Source organism: Palaemon carinicauda, chromosome 14, assembly GCF_036898095.1.
Source record: "Palaemon carinicauda isolate YSFRI2023 chromosome 14, ASM3689809v2, whole genome shotgun sequence".
NCBI classification, from domain to species: domain Eukaryota; kingdom Metazoa; phylum Arthropoda; class Malacostraca; order Decapoda; family Palaemonidae; genus Palaemon; species Palaemon carinicauda.
Window position 1 is genome coordinate 22,416,568 of NC_090738.1, and position 24,831 is coordinate 22,441,398.

The 24,831-nt window shown below is 39.9% G+C and overlaps 1 protein-coding gene across 6 annotated transcripts in view; it reads right to left on the bottom strand.

The window, feature by feature from the left end:
• Positions 1 to 24,831, bottom strand: part of Nipped-A (Transcription-associated protein Nipped-A) — a 124,155-nt gene that overhangs the window by 15,567 nt on the left and 83,757 nt on the right. For 5 of the 6 annotated variants that reach the window (XM_068386924.1, XM_068386925.1, XM_068386923.1 and 2 more), the window contains 11 exons: positions 24,321 to 24,488; positions 23,900 to 24,112; positions 21,435 to 21,653; positions 21,012 to 21,108; positions 20,484 to 20,692; positions 19,969 to 20,109; positions 4,780 to 4,894; positions 4,375 to 4,598; positions 4,070 to 4,244; positions 3,599 to 3,830; positions 2,717 to 2,810 (listed from right to left, as the gene is read on the bottom strand). In XM_068386924.1, the coding sequence (XP_068243025.1) occupies positions 2,717 to 2,810; positions 3,599 to 3,830; positions 4,070 to 4,244; positions 4,375 to 4,598; positions 4,780 to 4,894; positions 19,969 to 20,109; positions 20,484 to 20,692; positions 21,012 to 21,108; positions 21,435 to 21,653; positions 23,900 to 24,112; positions 24,321 to 24,488 (1,887 nt within the window). The remainder of the gene's footprint in view (positions 1 to 2,716; positions 2,811 to 3,598; positions 3,831 to 4,069; positions 4,245 to 4,374; positions 4,599 to 4,779; positions 4,895 to 19,968; positions 20,110 to 20,483; positions 20,693 to 21,011; positions 21,109 to 21,434; positions 21,654 to 23,899; positions 24,113 to 24,320; positions 24,489 to 24,831) is intronic. The other variant, XM_068386921.1, reaches the window with a different exon arrangement.

Here is a 24,831-nt window from a genome sequence, read left to right on the forward strand (position 1 = left end):
TACTTCTTTGGATGCTTGCAGACCAGCCGCTTCGGGTGCTGCCCGCACCAGCCAGTCGTCCAGGTACTTTGTTACCTGAACAGTTTCTAGGCATGGTTGTTCCACGACTGCGTCTCCCCATTTCGTGAAGATACTTGGGACTACGTTTAGTCCGAAGAGTATGGCTTTTAGAACATACTTTACAATATCGGCGCCATCCTAGGCAGCAGAAGAATAACTATTCTTCAGCCTAGGGTCTGCCGAAATACTAAGTGTAGAGGAAGGCGGCAGGATTGCCGCCGCCTCTACACAAGAGAGAAACAATGTTCCAGTGCCAGCGCCATCCTAGGCGGCAGAAGAATACTATTCTTCAGTCTAGGGTCTGCCGACACAGGACTAGTCTTCTAGACTGCAAGGGAGAAGGCGGCAGCAACATACTACCACCTCAGATGCGGCCTAGGGAGGCTTAGCCTCCTATGCCGGCAGCTGTGAGCCGGCAGGGGAGTGACCACTCACCCTGCTGCTCTGCCGCCGGCAGGAAGACGAATACTCTGAGGTTCAGGCGAAAACCAAAGGCAGGACCTCGCCGGCAAAGGTGGGAGACAGAAAACTCTAGCCTAGTCAAGCCGGAATGAACTACTCTATAGCAAGACCAGAAAGGGTTGCTGCTTGCGGCGGCACTCAGAGGAAGTAGGGATTACCCTTAAATCTCCACAGGAGACAAGTATCGAGTTATATAATTCTAGGAGATGTACTATCTCCCGTTGAATTAATAAAACGATACCCAAGGGGATAATGTCTGAAAGTATACCGTATATACTCGTGTAATGTTCGACTTCGTGTAATGTTCGACCCCCCTATTTTGCCTTCAAAATCATGAATTCATCATATACCTCATGTAATGTTCGAGTCTTGATTTTGGCAGTAGGCTAGAGGTCTTGTATCTCCAGCATACCATAATTACCAACAAAGTAAGGGTTACGCCTAAGTGCGACAAACAAATGTATAAAACAAATCGGAACAACACCTAAATACTAACATCTGTTTACAACAACAATTGAGTATTCAGCGTACATTTTCTAGCGAACACTTTAGTTGCAAACAACCGATTATCATCACCGCCTAATAGCTTTCAAAAACAAGCAAACACTAAAAGTAGCAAACAAAATTAGTTCATCGTTTTGAGTAACAAATTATCATTACCGGTAATTGCAGGTAATTACAGTGATTATAATTACCCGTTATGCTAATAATTTTTTTCCTCACAATATATAGGAATAAGAATTTACTCATAACCCATCAAGATGTCTACCAAGAAATAAAAAAAATTTACTGCAAAATTCAAGCTTCAAGTTATTGCAGCCGCTGTCCGCTGAAACGACAAATAACGTTCAATCCGTAAAAATGTTTGGAGTTACCGAAAATAGCGTTCGAAGTTGGAGAAAAAAAATGTGGATTTAATTAAGAAAAAAATTTTGCGGTTTATTAATAATATCAATTAATATACCATACCAAGTAAAATAAAATGAGCCTAATTTTTTCATTAACCATATCACGTTATAACATACGCAACCCGACTGTTTGCTAGCTTCATACCTGCTGCGTTATGGTAAAGTCATTACTCGTAGCGGAAAAAAACTATTTATGATGGTTTAGGAAATAAAATCCATGCTAATAATATGCCTGGTGTTAAATGAACATTGTTAGTACTGTATATATAGGCCTAGCCTATGTTTACCTACCGGTAGGTAACCTTATATACGTGTAAGCATAGCCTACGATTACCTACCAGTAGGCCAGAAATTTTTACTTTTTCAAATATATATCTCATGTAATGTTCGACCCTTACTTTTTTAACTGAAAAATAGGCCTTCAAAAATCGAACATTACACGAGTATATACGGTACTACAGCGCCTAGGCTAGGTAGCCTAGCGCTAGACTATCTCGGTTACCTAAATCGCTGAGACTCTAACGTATACGATCGACAAGGGAAGAGGAAATATGCATACAATATAAATCTTCACTAGTATAATTGTGCCTAAATAGCTTTCATAATTTATTAATGCTATTACAACCGGGAAGGTCGTTCTACTAACTAAATAACACATGTATAATGAACGACAGCGCCCATGGCGCCTCCGGTGACAGGCCTAGCTCCTTAACACAATAAATTACTCTAATTCACTGTGAAGCAGGAGCTAAAAATGATACACTGTAAAGAATAAATACTCAACTTTCCAGAGGTGAAAGAAGCTATAGATTGCATATTAAATCCTCTCAAAAACAATCAAAACGTTAGAACAACAGGGAACACCACCGTGCGAAATCGCTACAAATATAGGAATAACCGCCATCTTGGATATGGCGCCATCTAGATACTCAATAGTAGTATGGGAGGAAGGGTAACCTTGATAACGGCTCCACTTCTAATTTGCCACTCTTCCCCCTCGAGGCAAATATGCTACTCGGGGTAAAGATTGCTGTGTCGTATCAAGATATATGTCCCCTGATTTATGCGATATCCTTAAGAGAAATTTTAAGGATATTCGTGCCAGGAGTTGGAATTCTGGAGACCTAAAGGTAAATTCTCTGGGAATATCACTGTAGTTCAAATATACCTTGGAAGCTACTTATAGGAACCTTGGACGACATGGCTTGAGCCCAAAAAGTTATTTATTTAGGTAAATCTTGATTTCTTTTAATCAAACACATGACATATAGTATATCATAACTCACTTTAGGAAGAAGAAACTCCCCAGGCAGTTCTACCTCTGCTGTTTGAAGACTGAAATTGCTCAAATATCTACATTTTTCTTCAATCAGGAACCATCTGTCGAAAATATATTATTGAATCGATAAAAGCCATGGGTAGCTTACAGCATGAAATCATGAACAATTGTTACTAAGGTAAATTACTAATAATTACCCTACCTAGTTTGACTTCTTAGACAATGCTTTTATCAATAAATTTGCATGTGAAATCTTTCAAATTAATTGGAAAAATGAATAGTTACACAAGAAAAAAACTTGTTTCCAAAACAAACATATTTGAACCAGAATTGGTCCTTTTTCACACAGACAAAACAAAAAGTACAGCAGACCCAAAATTTAGTTAATTTCCAAACACCTTTTTCAAATAACTACTGGTCTAATATGCAAATCTCACAAAACTTTCATTTGCAACACTAATTGCTGCTATTATTAGTTTTGCTATTGACAGCTGTCAAGAAATTAAACAAAATTTGGTTTTGTTGTATTTTTTAAATTACTTTTAATGTGGTTAAACAAAAAATAAACTACTTTATATCATTCTATGCTACAAGCTTGAAACATAAATCTATGCCAATTATTCATTTAGTCTAAAAATACTACATGAAGCATATGAATCAAACTAATCACACATATCTGAATATCTTGTAAAAAAAAAAAAAATTCTTTATATTGCTAGATAGACTCATTCCTACTAAGTTGTTACTTTGTTAAAGAATAGTTTTCACGTCTTAAAAACTTTCCTTTTCTTTCATTACATTAAGATGACTTAGAACGACAGCTGATAAATATCTAGATGAAGCAAAAATACTCCAAATGTTAAATTTCTCCTCACAATTCAAAACTTACTTTGGTAAAACTTTAACTCTAGCCTCTAAAATCTTAATCCACTTCTTGAGTTTGTGAATAAGATTGTGGAGTTTCATGGCTCCTAATTGAGAAAAGTCAAAGTCAGTGGTGAATTGACCCTTCATCTTATGGAATACAGGGTCCTGAACAATTGCTTGTGCTCTTCGAGCAAGAGATTCTGAAGCTGCACTTGCATATTGTCCACCGCCACTGACTGAGCTGTTGATATTTTCTGTAAAAGTAATAGAACAAAGATATTTTACCTTTTACATACATTTTAGTTTTTCCTAGTATAGACATCACTAATATTTTAACTAAAAGATTAAGTTGTTACAACTTATTTTCAATCATAAATTCAGTATAGTACTCCAATTTAAGTGTAAAATGTACAAAGGCCAATAATTTTCTAGAATGACATTTAAAATAAAGGAAAACTGCTGATCACATGTAGATATAGCGAAGAACACATACCAATTCCAATACCAAACGTTGACACCAATTTCTTGACAAAAGATAACGTATGAGGAGTTATGTTTGCTTCTGAAACTGCGGCAGAGTTTTCAAACGCCACTGCATAACATTTTGCCAAGGCTTGTCGCAACTGCCGCAAAACAACTTCATCCCAATACTCACGGAAACACACCATCTGCCACGGAAAAAAAAGTAATTATTCATTTATTATAAACAAATATTTCTTGCCAAATCTAAGAAAGTTACAAAATTTGCGCTATAATAAGCGAGTGATTTTATTAGACAGAGAAAGAGCTTTTAATAACCTGATCAACAATGCCCTCTAGCGATGCTAATACGGTTGGGTGTAGTTCCTTTTGCATATGCATGATACGGGAACATCGCCACATTGGCTCAGTTGCTTTAATAGAGCCGACAGCTTCACTTCCTTGCTGCTGAGCACCTGATTGCTGTGCTCCTGCTTGACCTTGCTGTGCCTGATTCTGTTGTGGTGTCTTTTGACCAGCCGCAGCTGCTGCCGCTGGATCTACTATAATGAAAGATACGAATATGAATTCCCAACAAGTTGTTTAACAGATATATATTATACTTTCTCCACAAAATATATAAATTATATTTAAGTTAAAAGTATGTCATATATATAATACACTGATTAATATCTTGCATGATTCTTAAGTCTTAAAAAAAGAAATAAAAAGGTGCATGTTTACCACTTTTTATCCTTCCCCTTTGTTCTATCTTCAGAGTAAGGTACAATGTTCTTATGGGGAAGTAAACTGCTTGTGGAAACATTCTTCCAACTTGATTCAGTAAATTTATTATAACCTGAAAGATGATATGTTTTAGAAATGAGTTTCACTGTAGCTAAATATATTCTTTACATATTTAGAAAGACTAATTGACAAACAGTTTCACATATGTCAGCAACACAATGCAACCCTTATTGGACCAACTGCACCAAAGAGAGAGACAAACTTTATAAAAATTATTTCTATGATCCACCACTGATGTTCATACTGCTTTCATCTGGATACTCTATGTTTTATTGATATTTACCCCTATAACTATTTCTTTTCCTTTACTTTCCAAAAAAAGACAATCGAGCAGTTAATAGTAACCGTTGAAGGCTTCTTCAAGCCCCAAATCCTTTGACTTTTCAGTCTGTGCTGACTTCAGATTATTGATAGCCCAAACTCAAGTGTGCAACTTAGGTTTTTAGTGTGTTTAAAGATGTCTCCTCCTGGATTTGTTAGTAACTACTATGTAGATTGTTAGATTGTTCAAGAGAATTATTTCTAGGCAATTATGATCTACATTCACTTTGTGTTTTAGGGAACAATATTGTGATTTATCTACCTGTTATGAAGTCTGTGAAAATCTTACTGTTCCTCATACAGACAAATAAATTTATGTTTCTATTGTTACCAAACTTATCGGAGTTTAAAGCACAAAAGGATACTGCTTTTAATTTTGTGAGAAAATTAGAGAACACTAGGCTATTTAATTATAGCGGGGATGATGACGATAATGACATGCCTGCAATGAACCCCAATATAGCACTTAACGAATCACGTTTTGATAGTGATGAGCTTCAAAAGCTCATAACTTTAAAATTTCAATTAAAGGCAGTAATTCTGAAATAACCTGACATATTTCAAACCCTGATCTAACTTCTTAAGTAAGGTTCAGTGGTTCTAGTGTTCCATTCAGTAAGGGCTCAGATGCTGCACACCGCATTACTAATTTGAGAACCTCTCATAGAGCCTTGAATTCCTTACTTACTTTGGACCCTTCTACTGCAAAACCCTTACATTCCTGTAATCATAACTGCTCTTTAAGACAAGTAGATTGTGAGGCACCACATTTAGTTGATAGCCTGAATCTCAATATCTCTCCACTCGCTGAAGTAAACACTATAAGGCAAGCAACCTTCTATTCAAAAGTGGATGGTGTGTCATATAGTAGGATTCCCTTTTATATAAATGTATGATATAATTTTAGCAAAGCTGATCGACTGCATCATGTTTTGGACGGCAGTCCACATATTATGCCTCCAAGCTCAGCAACTAAGTCATCAAAGGCTAATGCTAATGGTAAATATATGCTCTGAAACCTCAATTGCCAAAATAATTCCTTGTAAAAAAAAAAAAAAAAATTCATAGCACTTCCCATGCAAAGATGTAAAAAAAATTGAGAAAATACCCAAGCAATGTTTTGTTACTCCTTCTTAACAGGAAGATAAGAATCAAGAGACCACAGAGGTATCTCTTTTTTAAGAAGTGGAGAACAACCACAAATTACATTTGTTGAAACCAATGAAGTGAAAATATTTTAACCCTTTTACCCCCAAAGGACGTACTGGTACATTTCACAAAAGCCATCCCTTTACCCCCAAGGACGTACCGGTACGTCCTTGCAAAAAATGCAATAACATTTTTTTTTTCAAATTTTTTCAAATTTTTTGAGAAAATTCAGGCATTTTCCAAGAGAATGAGACCAATCTGACCTCTCTATGACAAAAATTAAGGCTGTTAGAGCAATTTGAAAAAATATACTGCAAAATGTACCTGGAAAAAAAATAACCCCCTGGGGGTTAAGGGTTGGAAATTTCCAAATAGCCTGGGGGTAAAATGGTTAACAATTGAGTTAGGAATTCCCTCTAAGGCAGACTTTGCACGAATATAACTACGACTTTGTTATCGCCATTAAGTACTCTGCACCTGTATGCAGATTTGTGAAAGGCATTTATAACAATATCAAGACTTTAATTAATTTGTATTTTTCTTAATTAAACAAATCTAGTCAATTTAATAGGAGTATGTTTTTATCGTTGCTAAATTTCGTCTGTAAAATATTTAACAAGGTGTTAGTAGCTACTCTGACATACTCCTACTTGTTGGGATGTTGAGGCAAGAAGTAAGACTTAAAGAACTCACATTTGTACATTTAAGAAAAATACAAATTACTTTAAAATTTGTGATTTGTTTCTACATGGACCATATAGTTTTGTGTAAGATAATACTAAAATTCAGCCAGGGGGACGTCTTATATAACCGATATAAAAATCAAACCTTGAATTCTAATTGAATAACATCTCAGCCTTTTGCAATTACTAAAGAATGATTAAAATAAAAATTGTTACTATTCAGGGCAGACTAACTTGGAAATGAAACCAGGACCATGGTAGTCGTAACGGATCAACTCAAAAAGTATGAAATCTGTTAAACAGTGGGATATCAGTATGCCATTTTGATACCCCATGGCTCACCTGTTGTGCAAGCCATTTCACCATCACTTCCGATAATGTAATTTACAAGAGCAGCACACCGTCAGTCCTGTTTGAAACTACAGTAGTGCGAAATCAGTACAGGAAATCTATCTTAAGAGGAGTAATTGCAATCGGACCATTCTCATGAAGATGAAACATGAAGGGAAATAAAAAAGGAAACCATGGCGCTCGTGAAGGAAAGATCTCGTAGCCCATGCCAGCAGTGTAAACAATCATAGGTTCTTCTTTCTTCTTTCACCAGAATCATGGACTAGGAAAGCTGGAAGGAAGCAAATGCCAAGAGCTTTGTAACCTAAATGTTACTGAGGGACAAGAGCGAGAGATCCAACTGTGAGGTGTTCAATCTCGCATTGTACAATCAGCATGTAAATGATTGCTTTCGGAGTGTATGGTTTACACACGGGCAACTCGAGCGGGTACAGAACATGTTAAGACCAGTAGTGATATGTAAGGCTGGGTCTGGGTTGTCAACCTTTGAACTTTCCAAAGGGTAGTGCCATCCTCCTGTGCGGAACCGAACATGGCCGAGCAGTGAAATGTTATTTTCATTAGTAAAATAAATTTTTGAATATACTTACCCGATAATCATGTAGCTGTCAACTCCGTTGCCCGACAGAATTCTACGGAAGGGATACGCCAGCGATCACTATACAAGAAGGGGGTGTACTCACCAGCGCCACCTGTGGCCAGGTACTGCAGTACTTCTTGTTGACACCACCTCAATTTTTCCTCGGTCCACTGGTTCTCTATGGGGAGGAAGGGTGGGTCAATTAAATCATGATTATCGGGTAAGTATATTCAAAAATTTATTTTACTAATGAAAATAACATTTTTCAATATTAATCTTACCCGATAATCATGTAGCTGATTCACACCCAGGGAGGTGGGTGAAAACCAGTGTACATGTATATCAAGAAGCTAAGTATCCCGTATTTCATATTATCAGTTATTCAAAATAACAATGAAATTATAAGTACCTGGTAAGGAAGTCGACTTGAACCATTACTCTGCCTTTAATAAGTTCGTCTTCCTTACTGAGCGCAGCGTTCCTCTTAGGAGGCTGAACAACCCTAAGGTGCTGAAGTATAAAGGGCTGCAACCCATACTAAAGGACCTCTACACAACCTCTAACCTAGGCGCTTCTCAAGAACGAATTGACCACCCGCCAAATCAACTAGGATGCGGAAGGCTTCTAGCCTACCGTAACAACCCAAAAAACAACAATAAAAGCATTCATGAGAAAGGTTAAAAAAGGTTATGGGATTAATAGTCCCAGAGCTCGGGGGGTTTTATTTATGTTTTTGAGTGCAAAAGGTCTGTTAGTTGTTTCTATAGTAGAATTTTCTCAGGAATTCAAAAATCTATTTCTTACAAACACAGCGGTAGCCGTTTTTTCAGAAATGCACATTGAATATGGGTACCCCTTGTGAAAATAAACTTTCTCTATGATGCCTCCTAGTGTCATACATTTCAATTTAAATGTTCATTTCCCAAATGTTAATGTATAAAGTGCCTCCAAATGATTATATTTTGGTAACGATACCTCTCTATGATTCATTTGATGTGACTAGTGTAGGATTATTTTGTTGTTTTTTAAATTTCAGATTATCAAAGACGTCACGGAAATTTATTGTGAATAAGTGGCAATTTGTTTCGGATTTTCTACCAATGAAATGCCAATATATTGTTGTACATGCAATTGAAATAACTTATTCTTTCCAATGTCTCAAAGTATGTTTATTTTGAACATTAACATATCATAGCTTTCAATTGTTTGTAATGCAAATTAGATGTGTACACAAACAAATAATTGCGTTTTGAATTATACCAAGAAGTGGATGATAATTTAAACTACAACATAGCATTACTTTTGGTGTTGCAATAAAATAGTTAAATATGCAAAGGTCATGGCCCATTGGCATAGTAGTATCTATATATTTTAATGCTATCATGCTGGCAGCAAACTGTTCTCTATGTATCCTAATCAAATCATTCATTTCATGATGACACAAAGTTTACTGTCCATCATCAAAGTCAGATTCATCACTAGAGTCAAAATGAGTTTGATTATCAGTCACATCTATGTTGATGTCATCTTCTGTATCATGACTAAGAAAACGTACCACACTCTGTGGAAGTTGGTTTCCATTAAACCAGTCAATAACAAATGAGTTACCGACCAGTTTCCATCCGTGATCCTCGGCTCGAGTTGTGCACGGTTGAGGACGTTTGGCATTTTTCCACATGGCAGCAACATAGTTGGTTCTGTGGATTTTATTGAGCAGGACTTTCTGACATGGTGGCATTCTGCTAGGATTAATTCCTTGAATTTTTTTCTAAAGAATTTTCATTCCTCTTTGGTGCATACTTCTGTTAGAAAAGAGCAAATCTAGCATCATTGATCCTGTTGAGTTTGGGCAAACCATACAATGCACAAGTGAACTTTTCAATAGCAGCCAAACCTTCAGGAGTGACTACAGCATCAACCCCAAGGTTTGCAAAAGCTTCCTTAAAACTTTCATGCTTCATAATCAATTTCAAGGCTTTCAACTTTCCTTTGCTCATAAATGATGATGTGTAGTCTGAACCAGTGAAGGCATGCAATGCTGGTAAAGCATTAATCATGGCTCGATTCATATGATCCACCAGCTGTGAGATGTTAATGTGTCTCCTTGTGTTGTTTCTGCTAAGGCCAGCGTCCATCCAAATAGTGAAACTGCTGTCATTCGTATGATTTGCAATGTGATACAGGAGCAAAATAAACACATCTGTGTCCGAACTTCTGATGACTACTGAAGAACATCTGTTCTTTTCGAGGATGTGATGTAGATGGTACATAATCCGTGTATCAGCTTCTTCAAGGAGACATCTAAGCTGTGGGATCTCTTCTCTGTGGACTTTTCTGTCCCTGGCATTGAAGGAGTAGCAGGTTTTGTCAAGAGTGAGATAGACTATGTAACCAGCCAAGATATCTATATCTGTGTGTTCAGTCCAATCTGACAGGGGGAACTGAAAAAATACTGTCTTGAAAGCTGATGACCGCAAAGCCTTCTGCCAGTCTTTTGGACACTTCTGCTTTGGCCCTGCTATGGTGTATGTTGCATCGTCATTTTCACGTCTTGATTGTTCCACATCTTTAATAGAAGGAGTGATGTAGGTGTCACAAACCAAATCTATTCGATGAGACGGCATCTGGCACAACCGACAGATGATTAGCTGAGCCAATTCCCCAAATGTTGGTGGTAAATTCTGCAGTGTTTACAACGAGAACATGGCGTCGATGATGATAATGTCCGTTTCATTAGGTGGGGTGTGCTGTCTACCATGCCTTCAATCTTGTGAAGGACCTTGGCCTTATCTGTTTTGTTGATGCTTCCGTCAACATGTGCCAATGATAGGGGTACGGGTGTGAGAGGGTAGGTAAAGACTAGCTCTAGGTCAACATTCTGAGTGGTACTAAGGTAGAGAAGACGTCCAAACAAATCTCTGGTGCCCTTCAATTCAATAATCTTCATATCAATACTGATTTTATTCTTTAGAGCTGTGGATGCAAAGTTTTTGATTTTGTGTCGTTGTGTTGGTTGTTCAAATCTTGTAGGATCCCCATAGCAGCCATTTGCAAACTCGTCACACCAAGCTTGACCAGTCTTAGTGCAATTTACCAAGTCATTCTTGATGTCCTCTGGTACACTTTTCTCAGTTGTCAGGCAATATAGATTTGGGTCATTAGCAAGGTTGAATTGGTTAACATGGGCCTCTATGTTGTTCACAAGAGCCTGCAGATCATCATTGTCCCTTTTAACCCGATAAGACTTTAGTTCCTTTGCTGTGTCATCGGTGGACTTTAAACCTGCTTTCAAAAACAATGCTCCTACAATGGCACTCATTGCTGCGCGGGTGATCATCCGTCGTTTTCTTGCTCCCTCTGCTGTGGTGAATGCAGCAATACCAGTCTGACGAGATGTTTTGTCAATGTATTGTTTTAGCTCAATGAAAGCAGTCTTGTGGGCTTGTGATTTTTCGGATGCATGACTGAATGTCACCAGTTCTCTCTGGGCACGTTGCAGGTAAGATTTTCTGCAGGAGTGGTGATATTTGACCTCTTTAGAGATGAGGTCAATACCAGCAATTTTTGCTAAAAGCTGTCCATCACACAGTGTCTGTGCTGCATCTTGGATACTTTGGGCACTCGCAACGGTTTCACAGTTGCCTAGTCTTTCTTTTGGCTTTTTTTTTCCTGCTGACTTTTCACTGCAGTTACAGAATAAGCATAGTTTTGGGAAAATCCCTGTGCTAGATGCTGGGTTATGTTCAATGCTGGATCGTAAGGTTTTTTTCAGATGTATTTGCCTTTGCATGTAAATTGTCTGGTATGGTCTGACGAACAGCAGTGAAACTTTTATAACATTGAGAGTGATACCCATCTGTATCACCATAATAGTCAGGAAGCTTAACTGAAAAGTATTTTGAATCTTTGAATAATTTTCGCCCTGCACCATCAGCATGTTTGACTTTCTCCCATGAATCTGGATCAAATGTCTTTACCTCATTCATGCATTTTCCAGTGATATGGAGAATACAAGGGAGCTTATCTGCCATTTTCTACACTACACTAATAACCTGAAAGCAAGAATAATATTTATGCGACATCACCATCACCATTACCACCACCTTAACTACCTACGATTAACTTACTTAACTACCATTAATAAAGCCATCCAACAGCTCCAGATTCAGGTAAACCTAGTAAAGCAGATTTGAAATATACATTACAAGAAAATAGGATGAATTTGCAGATAAACCCAGATAGAAATCAAGGATTGAGCAAAAAAAACTGCGGTTCATAAGAAATGTGTAAAGTTATCCAAATATCAACATAATTAACAATGCGATTGTATGCCCATTCATTAATGCATTGTTCATCTTAACTACATCCTGATAGATTTCAAAATGATTTTAAAAAACATGGTGGATGAGAAATATAGGCTACAACAGTACCCAAAACATATTGAACATTTCTTTTGTATATAATCTGAAAAAAAGAGAGAAAATTACAGAATTCACTTGTTCGCGACAACTTTTGGCGACATCAAGGCTTATCTGAAAGAACAAAAATCAAAACAATATAACATTATTCACCCCAAATGAAGCATAATAAGGTATTCTTAACATCAAATAATTATTTGGAGGCATTATATACATTTAATTTTGGGAAATGCGCATTTAAATTAATATGTATGGAATTGCAAGGTGCCACGGAGATTGCTCTTTTTCACAAGGGGTACCCATCTTTAACGTCAGTTTCTAAAAAAACGGCTACCGCTGTGTTTGTAAGAAATAGATTTCTGAATTCCTGAGAAAATTCTACTATAGAAACAACTAACAGACCTTTTGCACTCAAAAACATAAATAAAACCCTCCGAGCTCTGGGACTATAAGGGAATGTAGTGGCTGAGCCCTCACCTACTACTGCACTCGCTGCTACGAATGGTCCCAGGGTGTAGCAGTTCTCGTAAAGAGACTGGACATCTTTGAGATAAAATGATGCAAACACTGACTTGCTCCTCCAAAAAGTTGCATCCATAATACTCTGCAGAGAACGGTTCTGTTTAAAGGCCATCGAAGTGGCTACAGCTCTCACTTCGTGGGTCCTTACCTTCAGCAAAGCAAGGTCTTCATCCTTCATGTGAGAATGAGCTTCTCTAATCAGAAGCCTTATATAATACGAAACTGCGTTTTTGGACATAGGCATCGAAGGTTTCTTGATGGCACACCATAAGGCCTCTGATTGTCCTCGTATAGGTTTTGACCTTTTAAGATAGTATTTTAGAGCTCTGACAGGGCAAAGAACTCTCTCTAGCTCGTTACCCACCATGTTGGAAAGGCTAGGAATTTCGAACGATCTAGGCCAAGGACGTGAAGGAAGTTCATTTTTTGCTAAAAATCCGAGCTGTAAGGAACATGTTGCTGATTCGGATGTGAATCCTATGTTCCTGCTGAAGGCGTGAACCTCACTAACTCTTTTGGCTGTTGCAAGGCAGACGAGGAAAAGAGTTTTGAGAGTAAGGTCTTTGAAAGAAGCTGACTGGAGAGGTTCAAACCTAGGAGACATAAGGAACCTTAAGACTACGTCTAGATTCCAGCCTGGAGTGGATAATCGACGTTCTTTAGAAGTCTCGAAAGATTTAAGGATGTCTTGTAGATCCTTGTTGGAGGAAAGATCCAAACCTCTGTGGCGGAGAACTGAAGCCAACATACTTCTGTACCCTTTGATCGTAGGAGCCGAAAGAGATCTAACATTCCTAAGATGTAACAGGAAGTCAGCAACTTGGGTTACAGAGGTATTGGTAGAGGAAACTGCATTGGCTCTGCACCAGCTTCGGAAGACTTCCCACTTGGATTGATAGACTCTACGAGTGGATATCCTCCTTGCTCTGGCAATCGCTCTGGCTGCCTCCTTCGAAAAGCCTCTAGCTCTAGCGAGTCTTTCGACAGTCTGAAGGCAGTCAGACGAAGAGCGTGGAGGTTTGGGTGTACCTTCTTTACGTGAGGTTGACGTAGAAGGTCCACTCTTAGAGGGAGAGTCCTGGGAACGTCGACCAGCCATTGTAGTACCTCTGTGAACCATTCTCTTGCAGGCCAAAGGGGAGCAACCAGCGTCAGCCGTGTCCCTTCGTGAGAGACGAACTTCTGAATGACTCTGTTGATGATCTTGAACGGCGGGAATGCATATAGCTCGAGATGGGACCAATCCAGCAGAAAAGCATCCACGTGAACTGCTGCTGGGTCTGGAACTGGGGAACAGTACAAAGGGAGCCTCTTGGTCATGGAGGTGGCGAACAGATCTATCGTTGGCTGACCCCACAAGGTCCAAAGTCTGTTGCACACGCTCTTGTGAAGGGTCCATTCCGTGGGGATGACTTGATCTTTCCTGCTGAGGCGATCTGCCGAGACGTTCATATTGCCCTGAATGAACCTCGTTACCAGTGAGAGGTTTAGACTTCTTGACCAAATGAGGAGGTCCCTTGCTATCTCGTACAGCTTCCTCGAATGGGTCCCTCCCTGCTTGGAGATGTATGCCAAGGCTGTGGTGTTGTCGGAGTTCACCTCCACCACCTTGTTTAGCAGGAGGGACTTGAAGTTCATTAAAGCCAGATGAACTGCCAGCAACTCCTTGCAGTTGATGTGAAGCGTTTCCTGTTCCCTGTTCCATGTTCCCGAGCATTCCTGTCCGTCCAAGGTCGCGCCCTAGCCCGAGTCTGATGCGTCCGAATAGAGATGAAGATTGGGGGTCTGAACCGCTAACGATAGACCCTCCTTGAGAAGGATGTTGGTCTTCCACCACATGAGAGTAGTCTTCATCTCTTTGGTAACAGGAATAGAGACCGCTTCGAGCGTCATATTCTTGTCCCAGTGAGCTGCTAGATGGAATTGAAGGGGGCGGAGGTTGAGTCTCCCTAACTCGGTGAACAGGGCTAACGATGACAGGGTCCCTGTTAGACTCATCCACTGTCTCACCGAGCATCTGTTCCTCTTCAGCATGCTCAGAATGCACTCTAGGGCTTGGCTGATTCTTGGGGCCGACGGAAAAGCCCGAAAAGCTTGACTCCGAATCTCCATTCCCAGGTAAACGATGGTTTGGGAAGGAATAAGCTGGGACTTTTCTAAGTTGACCAAAAGACCCAGTTCCTTGATCAAGTCCAAAGTCCAGTTGAGACTCTCCAGACAGCGACGACTTGTGGGGGCTCTTAACAGCCAGTCGTCTAAATAAAGGGAGGCTCTGATGTCCGCCAAGTGGAGGAATTTCGCAATATTCCTCATCAGTCGCGTAAACACCATAGGCGCCGTGCTTAGGCCAAAACACAGGGCTTGGAATTGGTACACAACCTTTCCAAAAACGAATCTCAGGAAAGGTTGGGAGTCTGGATGAATAGGAACGTGAAAGTAAGCGTCTTTCAGATCCAACGAGACCATCCAGTCCTCCTGCCTGACCGCTGCTAGGACCGACTTCGTCGTCTCCATAGTGAACGTCTGCTTGGTGACATAAGCATTGAGCGCACTGACGTCCAGCACCGGTCTCCAACCTCCTGTCTTCTTGGCCACCAGAAAGAGACGGTTGTAGAAGCCCGGGGATTGATGGTCCCGGACTATCACCACTGCCTCCTTCTGTAACAGGAGCGACACCTCTTGGTGTAACGCTAGCCTCTTGTCCTTTTCCTTGTAGTTGGGAGAGAGGTTGATGGGAGAAGTGGTCAGAGGGGGATTGCGGCAGAATGGTATCCTGTAACCCTCCCTTAGCCACTTGACAGACTGGGCGTCTGCACCTCTTCTTTCCCAAGCTTGCCAGAAGATCTTGAGTCTGGCTCCTACTGCTGCCTGGAGAGGAGGAGAGTCAATGTTTGCCTTTCGAAGGCTTGGGACCTTTCTTGGACCTGCCCCTGAAACCGTCTGGACGGGTACTTCCTCGGCTGGGGGCTCTGCCACGAAAGGGCGGAATAAATCTTGTAGCAGGAGTATCGGCCACTGGGGTGCGGTAAGTTCTAGGAACCGAAGGAGCAACCTTAGCCTTACGTGCTGAAGAGGCCACAAGGTCATGAGTGTCCTTCTGAATAAGAGCCGCAGACAATTCCTTGATAAGGTCCTCAGGAAACAGGAACTTAGAAAGCGGAGCAAAAAGTAACTGAGACCTTTGACAAGAGGTGATACCAGTGGAAAGGAAGGTGCAAAGTTGTTCCCTTTTCTTGAGTACTCCCGAAACAAACATGGAGGCAAGTTCGCCGGAACCATCGCGAATTGCTTTATCCATACAGGACATTATAAGCATGGCCGAGTCCTTGTCAGATGGGGCAGTCTTCTTGCTCAAGGCCCCCAGGCACCAGTCGAGAAAATTAAAAATCTCAAAGGCGCGAAAGACTCCCTTTAAGAAGTGGTCGAAGTCAGAAAAGGTCCAGCAGACCTTAGAGCGCCTCATAGCCGACCTTCGTGGAGAGTCAACCAAACTTGAGAAGTCAGCCTGGGCAGAGGCAGGGATTCCCAAGCCTGGTTCCTCTCCTGTGGCATACCATACGCCCGCCTTAGAAGTCAGCTTAGTAGGTGGAAACATGAATGACGTCTTCCCTAGTTGCTGCTTGGACTGCAACCAATCCCCTAACATTCTCAAAGCTCTCATAGAAGATCTAGCGAAGACGAGCTTAGTGTAGGCAGACTTAACAGGTTGCATGCCTAGAGAAAACTCTGATGGAGGAGAGCGAGGGGTAGCAGAAACAAAGTGATCCGGGTAAACTTCTCTGAAAAGAGCCAGGACCTTGCGAAAGTCAATGGAGGGTGGTAACGACTTGGGTTCCTCTACGTCAGAAGAGGGATCATCCAGGTGCGCAGCTTCCTCCTCAGAAACCTCATCACCTGAGGGTTGAGAAGCGAGAGGTAAAGTTACAGCGGTATGCTGAACGGCAGAATCCTGACAAGCGGGTGTATATACACTTGCGGATTCATCCTCAAGTCTCTGTTGAAGAGGATGAGGGCTGGTAATGACAAAGTCATGAGGCTGGGAAGAAGGAGGCTCTGCGGGAGTCTGGGGAGCAAGCGTGGTGAGAGGCGACTGTAGTAAAACCTGAGGTTCAGGCTGCAAAGACTGCTCAAGCTGAGGAGAAAGAGGTAGATGCATGCGTTGAGGTGGCTGACTCATTGCATGAGGTTCATGTCTCAAGAGTTGCGCTTGCTTCAAGGGTTGAGGTGGCTGCGCAGTAAGAGGTTCCTGTCTCACGAGTTGAGGTTCTTGAGGTGGGTGCTGCGAGAGTTGAGGTGGCGGCTGCGCAGAAAGAGGCTCCTGTCTCACGAGTTGAGGTTCTTGAGGTGCTTGCCTCGAGAGTTGAGGTTCTCGCCTCGAGGAAAGTGGAGGTATCAGCTGCGAGAGCTGAGGTGGCTGCCTCAAGGATGGCAGAGGTTGTCGTACCTCAAGAGGTTGCTGCCTCGAGGGTGGTCTTACTGCAAGAAACTCTTGCCTCAAAGGTAGAGGAGGTTGTAAGGCATAAGACTCCTGTCCCCATTGTTGAGGAGGTTGCCGCGTGGTAAGACGTTCCTGCCTCAAGGAAGGTGGAGGTTGCTGCACAACGCTGGTATCTGGCAACTCCCAACGCGGTAGCTCACGCATGGAGGTAGCTTGAGGAACCTCAACTTCGTACGTCTGGCAGACTGGACTGCGTAGAGGAGGAGGAGCGCTCGCAGGAGGAGGTGTAACCTTCTCTGCCTGAAACTCACGCATCAATACCGCAAGCTGCGACTGCATAGACTGCAGCAAAGCCATCTTGGGATCAACAGACGTTGAGGTCTGTTGAGGCAGAGCCTTAACAGAAGTTGAGGTCTGTTGAGGCATCGCCTTACCTCTCTTAGGAGGCGTGCAGTCACCTGATGACTGCGGCGAGTCAGAGCTAGCCCAATGACTACATCCGGGCTGTAGAACTCGTGCGGTCTGGACTTTACGCTTAAGAGGTCTTGAGACCTGAGTCCAGCGTTTTCTCCCCGAAAATTCTTCTGCAGACGAGGAAAATAAGGGCTCAATCGTCTGAGAGTGGAAGTGACGATCTCTGTAAGATACGCCCGCAACCACCGAGGATACTGCTGTGCGCCGATCAAGGCCTGCCGAACCCTTTTGCCCTTCGACATTGCTTCTCCCCTGGGCTTGGGAGCTTGCAAGAGGTCCCGGACTGGGAGGACGACTGGCACGCACAGAAGTACCCTCACGCACAACACTGACACTGACACTAGCACTCGGCACAGCACTGGCACTACCACTTCCCACTGCACTTTTCACTTTAAGTTCCTTGACGTCTGCCAAGAGGAACTTGTGGTCACTCACTACCGACTCCACTTTATCACCTAAAGCCTGAATGGCACGTAAAACATCAGACATATCAGGCTGAGCACAAATAGTAGGATCGGGGGTAGCCACTACAGGGGGAGGAAAAGGTTGAGGATCATGGGGTGAGGAATAAAGCGAAGAGCGAGCCGAACTCCTCCTAACTCTCTCTCTCTCTAACTTAGTGGTATACTTGAGGAATCGAACAAAATCAAGTTCCGAAAGTCCGGCGCATTCCTCACTTCGATCTTCCAACTGACAGGATTTTCCCCTACAGTCGGAACAAACGGTGTGAGGATCAACCGAGGCCTTCGGAATACGCCTAATACAAGTCCTACATCGTCTTTGGGGAGGAGCTTGAGAAAGGTCGGACATCTTGAATCAAAGAACAGTCAAGGGGGAATTCCAATTAAAGCAAAAAATCGTTAACCATTAATCAAATCAATCTAAAAGCTATCTAAGCTAAGAGACAAGTTTCCTGTATAGCGAAAGCTGAAATCTTAGAGCAATACTTCACCAAAAACCGTGAACAAGACTCCAAAATTATAAGCGTATCCATGTAGGTCTTGCCGGAAGCACGACAGAGGAAAAATTGAGGTGGTGTCAACAAGAAGTACTGCAGTACCTGGCCACAGGTGGCGCTGGTGAGTACACCCCCTTCTTGTATAGTGATCGCTGGCGTATCCCTTCCGTAGAATTCTGTCGGGCAACGGAGTTGACAGCTACATGATTATCGGGTAAGATTAATATTGAAAAAGTATGTATTCTCTGGTAAGGAAACTTCCAGATGCGAAACCTTCTCTTGTTTCCGAGAAGAGAGAGTACTGTATCAGCTCTCAGTATGTACCTATAGTTCTATCAACATTCTTCCCTTGTTGGGACTGAAAAATCACAGCACATGAGGGAGACCAGGGCAGTTGACAATGTCCTGACCAGCAGGAAGAGCATGAGTTCCTACAGCTCCAACTGAATCATCCCTGGGAGGGCTGGGTTTAGTAAAGCTATGTTTTGCTTACAAAATTATGTAGAGGAAAGGTCAATGCTTCATGAAACTCAAACTCTTTTCACTTAAGCAGAAGTCACAGGATGTTCATCCTCATGGGTGAAAATATCTCTGAAGCTCTATAGAAGGTGGGAGGAAGAGGCGGTGGTCTTCAATTTGACCAACAATGTGCTTACTTGTTCCTGTATGAGACAGAGTACTTGAAGCAGGACCGTGAGTACTGCACCTTGTACCGACCTATTTAACCTTATGGGGTTGTAGGGTGATGTATAGCACCAACCTTCTCATGTGTATGAGGCAAGGTCATACAATTCTCATACGACTGAATGATTGGCATTCATAAGTGGTTTATTCTTCTCTTAGGAGCAGCTGAAGAGCAAATGCAAGAGTGTGGCATCTTGTGTGAAGGCCTATAGGTGCTCAGAAAGAAGGCTTGCCAATGATAGCACATATGTGATGTGGTTAGTGTTGAGATCAATCCTAATCTCGTTGCCTCTCTGGGGGTTATTGAAAGAAGAACGGGAAAGGGGGTGAGCTTCCCTGCCACTAGCCAATAACTACAGACACTTTGTTGAATTTTCATCAGCCAAATTTCAGCTAGATATTCCTAGTAAAAGACAAGGGTTTGTATACGTGTTGGAACAAATGTTATAATAATCTAAAACAGTAATGGATAACTACTGCATATCAGTAACCTTTCCCTGAAATTTTAAGAATTTAAATCAGTAAAAGAATAATAATAAATTGATTACCTTTCCCTCAGGTCGTACAAGACAAGTAAGAAGCTGAGGTATCCAAGGTAACCACTGTATCGGTGGAACACCAACACAATATCTGTCAACAGCATCACTTAAACTTCCCTCAGAATCATCATAACTCAGCAACCAGAGTACCTGAATGAAAATGAAATGGCTTTCAAAACTGCATTTTCTGCAGATTTCCTATGTATCCAAGTGCACTTTAGGTTTATTTGTAAAAAAAGAGAAAAAAAAAAAAGAAAAAAAAAAAAACACTATTCCTTGATAAAATGCAGCTTATGGCATGGAAAATAAATTTCACTTCTCTTACTATCTCAGAAAAATTATAAATCATAAACTGTTATAAAAATGAAAAAGTTTGTAACTACAAAACAAGTTTATTTCATTTATGTCCTTGTACAAGAAAAAAAATAATTTCATAATTGCTTATAAATTCTCCAATCACTCAGATTTGAACAGAATGATACTAAACCAAACATGACTACCAGCAAGCAACACAAAATACTAACCTTTGCAAGATATTTGCGAGATTTAGATTCATTTTGGTGACGCGAGGCATGCAGGTAGCATGTGATGGCCGAAACACCTAAGTTTATATGCGTTGAATCTCTGGTAAAGAGTGCTTCCCAATAGTCTCCCCACAGAGCCCATGCTTTCACAAGGGTATCATGAAGCTGCACAGCCGCACTCAAGGCTTTGTTGGCCTCTTCACTTCGACCTATTAGTGAACAAAAAATAAATTATTATGTTTCAAAAATCATCCTCAGATCCAAAAGTGCCAAGATCATCTTGGCTATTTGGATAAACAGATGCCATATTGATGAGGGTCAAGTCTATAATTAATATAGCAGTGATATGGGGAAGAAGTCACACTGTATAAACCACACCCCCAATTAAATTAAAAGTTGTATAGATTTATTCATTTATGAAGCATTTGCAATGAAGAATACTATACCTAAACAATCACGACATAAGAAAATTGCACCATAAAAACTAATGTAAGGAGAATAATATAAACAGGAACAAATCTAACTTACCTAACTGAGATAAAAACATCCCTTTTAGTGCATAGAATTCAGCTGTCATATCCTTGTTGAAGAACTTCAGGTTAGTTGACTCTATCACTTCAAGACCCTAAAAATTAAAATAAAAAATAAATACCTTTGATAAAACTGATGAAAGGTGGCATACCAGCAATTAACGTCTGGTCAGGATATCTTTGAAACCTAGTCCTCAGTTCAATTTTAATACTTCTTATGCTTTTGGCATTAGTACTTTCCTTTTCCTGCTCCGTCTTCTTTATAGCAAGAACTTATTTTCTTTTGATTGTGTCATTTATATTCTATTTATTTTGTATCTATTGCATTTATAATAATGGAATTTATGTTCCTCTATTGTTTTCACATTACTTTTAATATACATGACCCTGCAAAAGTCATAATGAAAAGTCAACTACTGACCCCTTGAAGTTCATTCTTCCCCATTCCTGTTGCTGTAGCCATTTGGTGGTAACACTTGACCTGTTGTCTTATCTTCTGGAAACAGTCCACCACAGGTACGGAAGGGATGGTATGTATCCTAGAGAGGGACTCTAGACATACATTACTCAAATTGTGCTTTCGTGCAATCTTGCCAAAATGAATTATTGCCTGAGCAGAAGCGTGCACGCCTAGCATACTCTGTAATAAAGAAAATGAAAAGTAAAGGTAACACAGAAAATGAAAGGAATTAACAATAATAGGGATTCATATGCAAGCTTAAATAGGACTTATCTACATCATAAATTACTGTACATATTTTATAAACAAACAAACGGCTACCGTTAACATTAAAGATAACATAAGACAAGTCTTCTCAAGAAATATCATTATAATTCTGCCATATAAAGTATCTAAAGTAATTGCACCTGCACTGGAGTGGGATGTTTAGGTAAAGCACATATCATTACACCAAACTACGATTGACATTGAAAAAGCAGGATGCTATAAGCCCTACGGCTCCACCAGGGAAAGCAATCCAAAGAGGAATGGAAATGACAAATATAACAAAGTAATACCGCCTTTACGTTGATAGAGTCAGTTCCGACTTTACATCAATCTCGTTAAATATTAAATACAAAAGTAAAATCAAAAGTAACATCATTTTACCCCAGCTTACAAAGGTCTCAAGTCATATAATAACAATTAAGTGTTGCACTGCATCCAGCTTTTCCAACCTCGGTTGTAGTTTTTGTCTAGTGTAATGATAATATTGGGTGCTTCTCCAAAACATCTCAAGTGCAGGTGCGATTTCTGTAGATACTTTATACGGGAAAATTATGATCCTATATTTTTAAGACTGGCTTTTGTTCAAACTTCCACCAAATGTTTTTCTATTGAACAGCCTGACAAAAGCCTCTTCATAAATGACAGATCTATCTTAACTTGAATGATCTTAAGATATCTTCTATTCATAATCCATTAATTCTTAAATAGTTTACTCATTTCCTTTTTCCTTTCCTCTCTGGGCTCTTTTTTTTTTTTTTTTTTTTTTTTTTGGAGAACTAGAGTTGTAGCTTAGCTCGTAATAATAATAGTACTACATATAGAGCAGTATAGTCTGGACAGATATGAATTCAAAATAGGATAATTTCCTGAGCATAATAAAATATTGTACTGCCTGGAGTCAATTGTAAGTTCTCTAATATTCACAAATACTATACAAATATTACAATACACTAGACAACAATGGCAAAGTCTACGACACACTGGTCCTGGATTTTGGTCCATATCTCCAGACCAAATAAGAAATAAAAATAATAAAAATATCTAATCTTATTTGAGAACTTAACAATCTTGACAACAAAAACAATATGCACACGACTATATACAGAGAATATAAAAATTCCACTCAAACGAAAGACAAAATGTTAAATAAAATGTGTCAACTTCAAATAGCCAACACATCATGCAAGGATTGTTATGGTCTAGGATAGCCATTTCAATTAAAGGAAGGACAGTAAAAATTTTTTTTGAAAAAGAACACCATAAAGAAAGATGAAGGAATTGATGGTGGAAAGGCAACCTCTTAATAAACCATCAGGCATCCAAGGCTACAAAAGTTTAAAAAGATGAAGAAAAGATTGAATAGTATGCCTGAGTCTACCCACAAGTAAGAGAACTCTAACTCAAGATAGTGGAAGACCAAGGTATAGAGGCAATGTTACTATCCTAGAGTAAGGAACATTGGCTTGATTTTGGAATGTCGTTCTATATAAAATGCCTAACATTGTTAAAATCTTTTATACGAATACCAAGGGGATTGAAGAAGAATTATTAGGTTTACTTAAGTATTTTTAGATGAATGAGGAAAGAAAATGTAAAGAACATGCCAGATCATTAGTTATACATATAAGCACAGGAGAAATAAACATTAACCAAAGAGGGATCTAATGGTTGTACTATTTGGCCACTAAAAAGACCCATATCTCTAAAGCAGTAGCATCTTCAAGGGTGGCAGGTGCCTTTGCTTACCTACAACTAAGTTAAAAAGTAATGGGTTTGAGGTGAAAGGAATTGGAATCATCATTAACCAACTTACAAACCTAATTACTTAACTGAAATTATTTCATTAAGTACCAAAATCTAATGTGCCAGTTCAAAGTTATGTTTTAATATTAGTAAAAGAAACTAGGTTATATCTTAAGCCTTCCATTACTTTTAGATATTGATAAGGGTATGAATTGACTTAAAATAATTTTGTATATATAAAGCCAGAATTAAATTGTTCGAAAGGTTATCCTGGTTACTTAATATTACTAGGTTATGGAACGATCTCCATCACATTTATCTTTCTTAGTAAGTCAAACCAAGGCTTAAAATTAAATCTATCTAATTATAGTAAAACTAAAATCTTTACTGTTAAAGTAAATTAAACAATATCTTACTTGATTCTCTCCCGAATCTGTGTAGTGGTTGACAATAAATTGATAATGATGTTGTCGCCAAGTAAAGATATCCGACCAATGTGAAAGATCATCAGCAATCACTGGCAATCTGTTTCGCCACGTCTTCACAATAGCTTTCATATCGTGCAATGAGTTGGTACGGCTTTGCACCAGGCCTTGGTGAATTTGGCAAGCCTCTTGTAGTTCCATAACCTGTAAGTGAGAAAGATCAGTAACAAAATTCAATTCAATTGCATTTATTAATCTACACAAAAGCATAGTCCAAACTTTGATGCACACGCAGACATACGTAACTCGCTCAGCAGCATCAATCCTGTAGAAGACCTATACATCATATTTTACATAAAAAAAATCTTTCATATAAAACAGTATGCTTAACCAAATCTCTAAAACAACAAACCTGCTGAGCTGCTTGCAAATATGGCAAATGAATGTGTGACACAATGTGGGGAAGTCTCTTCCATTCCCTAATACAAAGAACAGTTGCTGCCTCAACCAGTTTTTCAACCAACTTTAAGTGCTCCTCTTCAGGATGGCAAATAGCCAGATAGCCTCGATATAGATTAACCTGTAAAATTGAAAATATGACATGTTAAATTTAACTGAAAATACTGATAAACATGAAATCATTAAATACATATTTCTTACCCAGTCAAGTTTCTCACGCACTTTTCTTTCAGATTACTAAAGTAAGTTAACAATTCCTAGAAAAATGTTATTTTCATTAGTAAAATAAATTTTTGAATATACTTACCCGATAATCATGTAGCTGTCAGCTCCGTTGCCCGACAGAATTCTACGGAAGGGATACGCCAGCGATCACTATACAAGAAGGGGGTGTACTCACCAGCGCCACCTGTGGCCAGGTACTGCAGTACTTCTTGTTGACACCACCTCAATTTTTCCTCGGT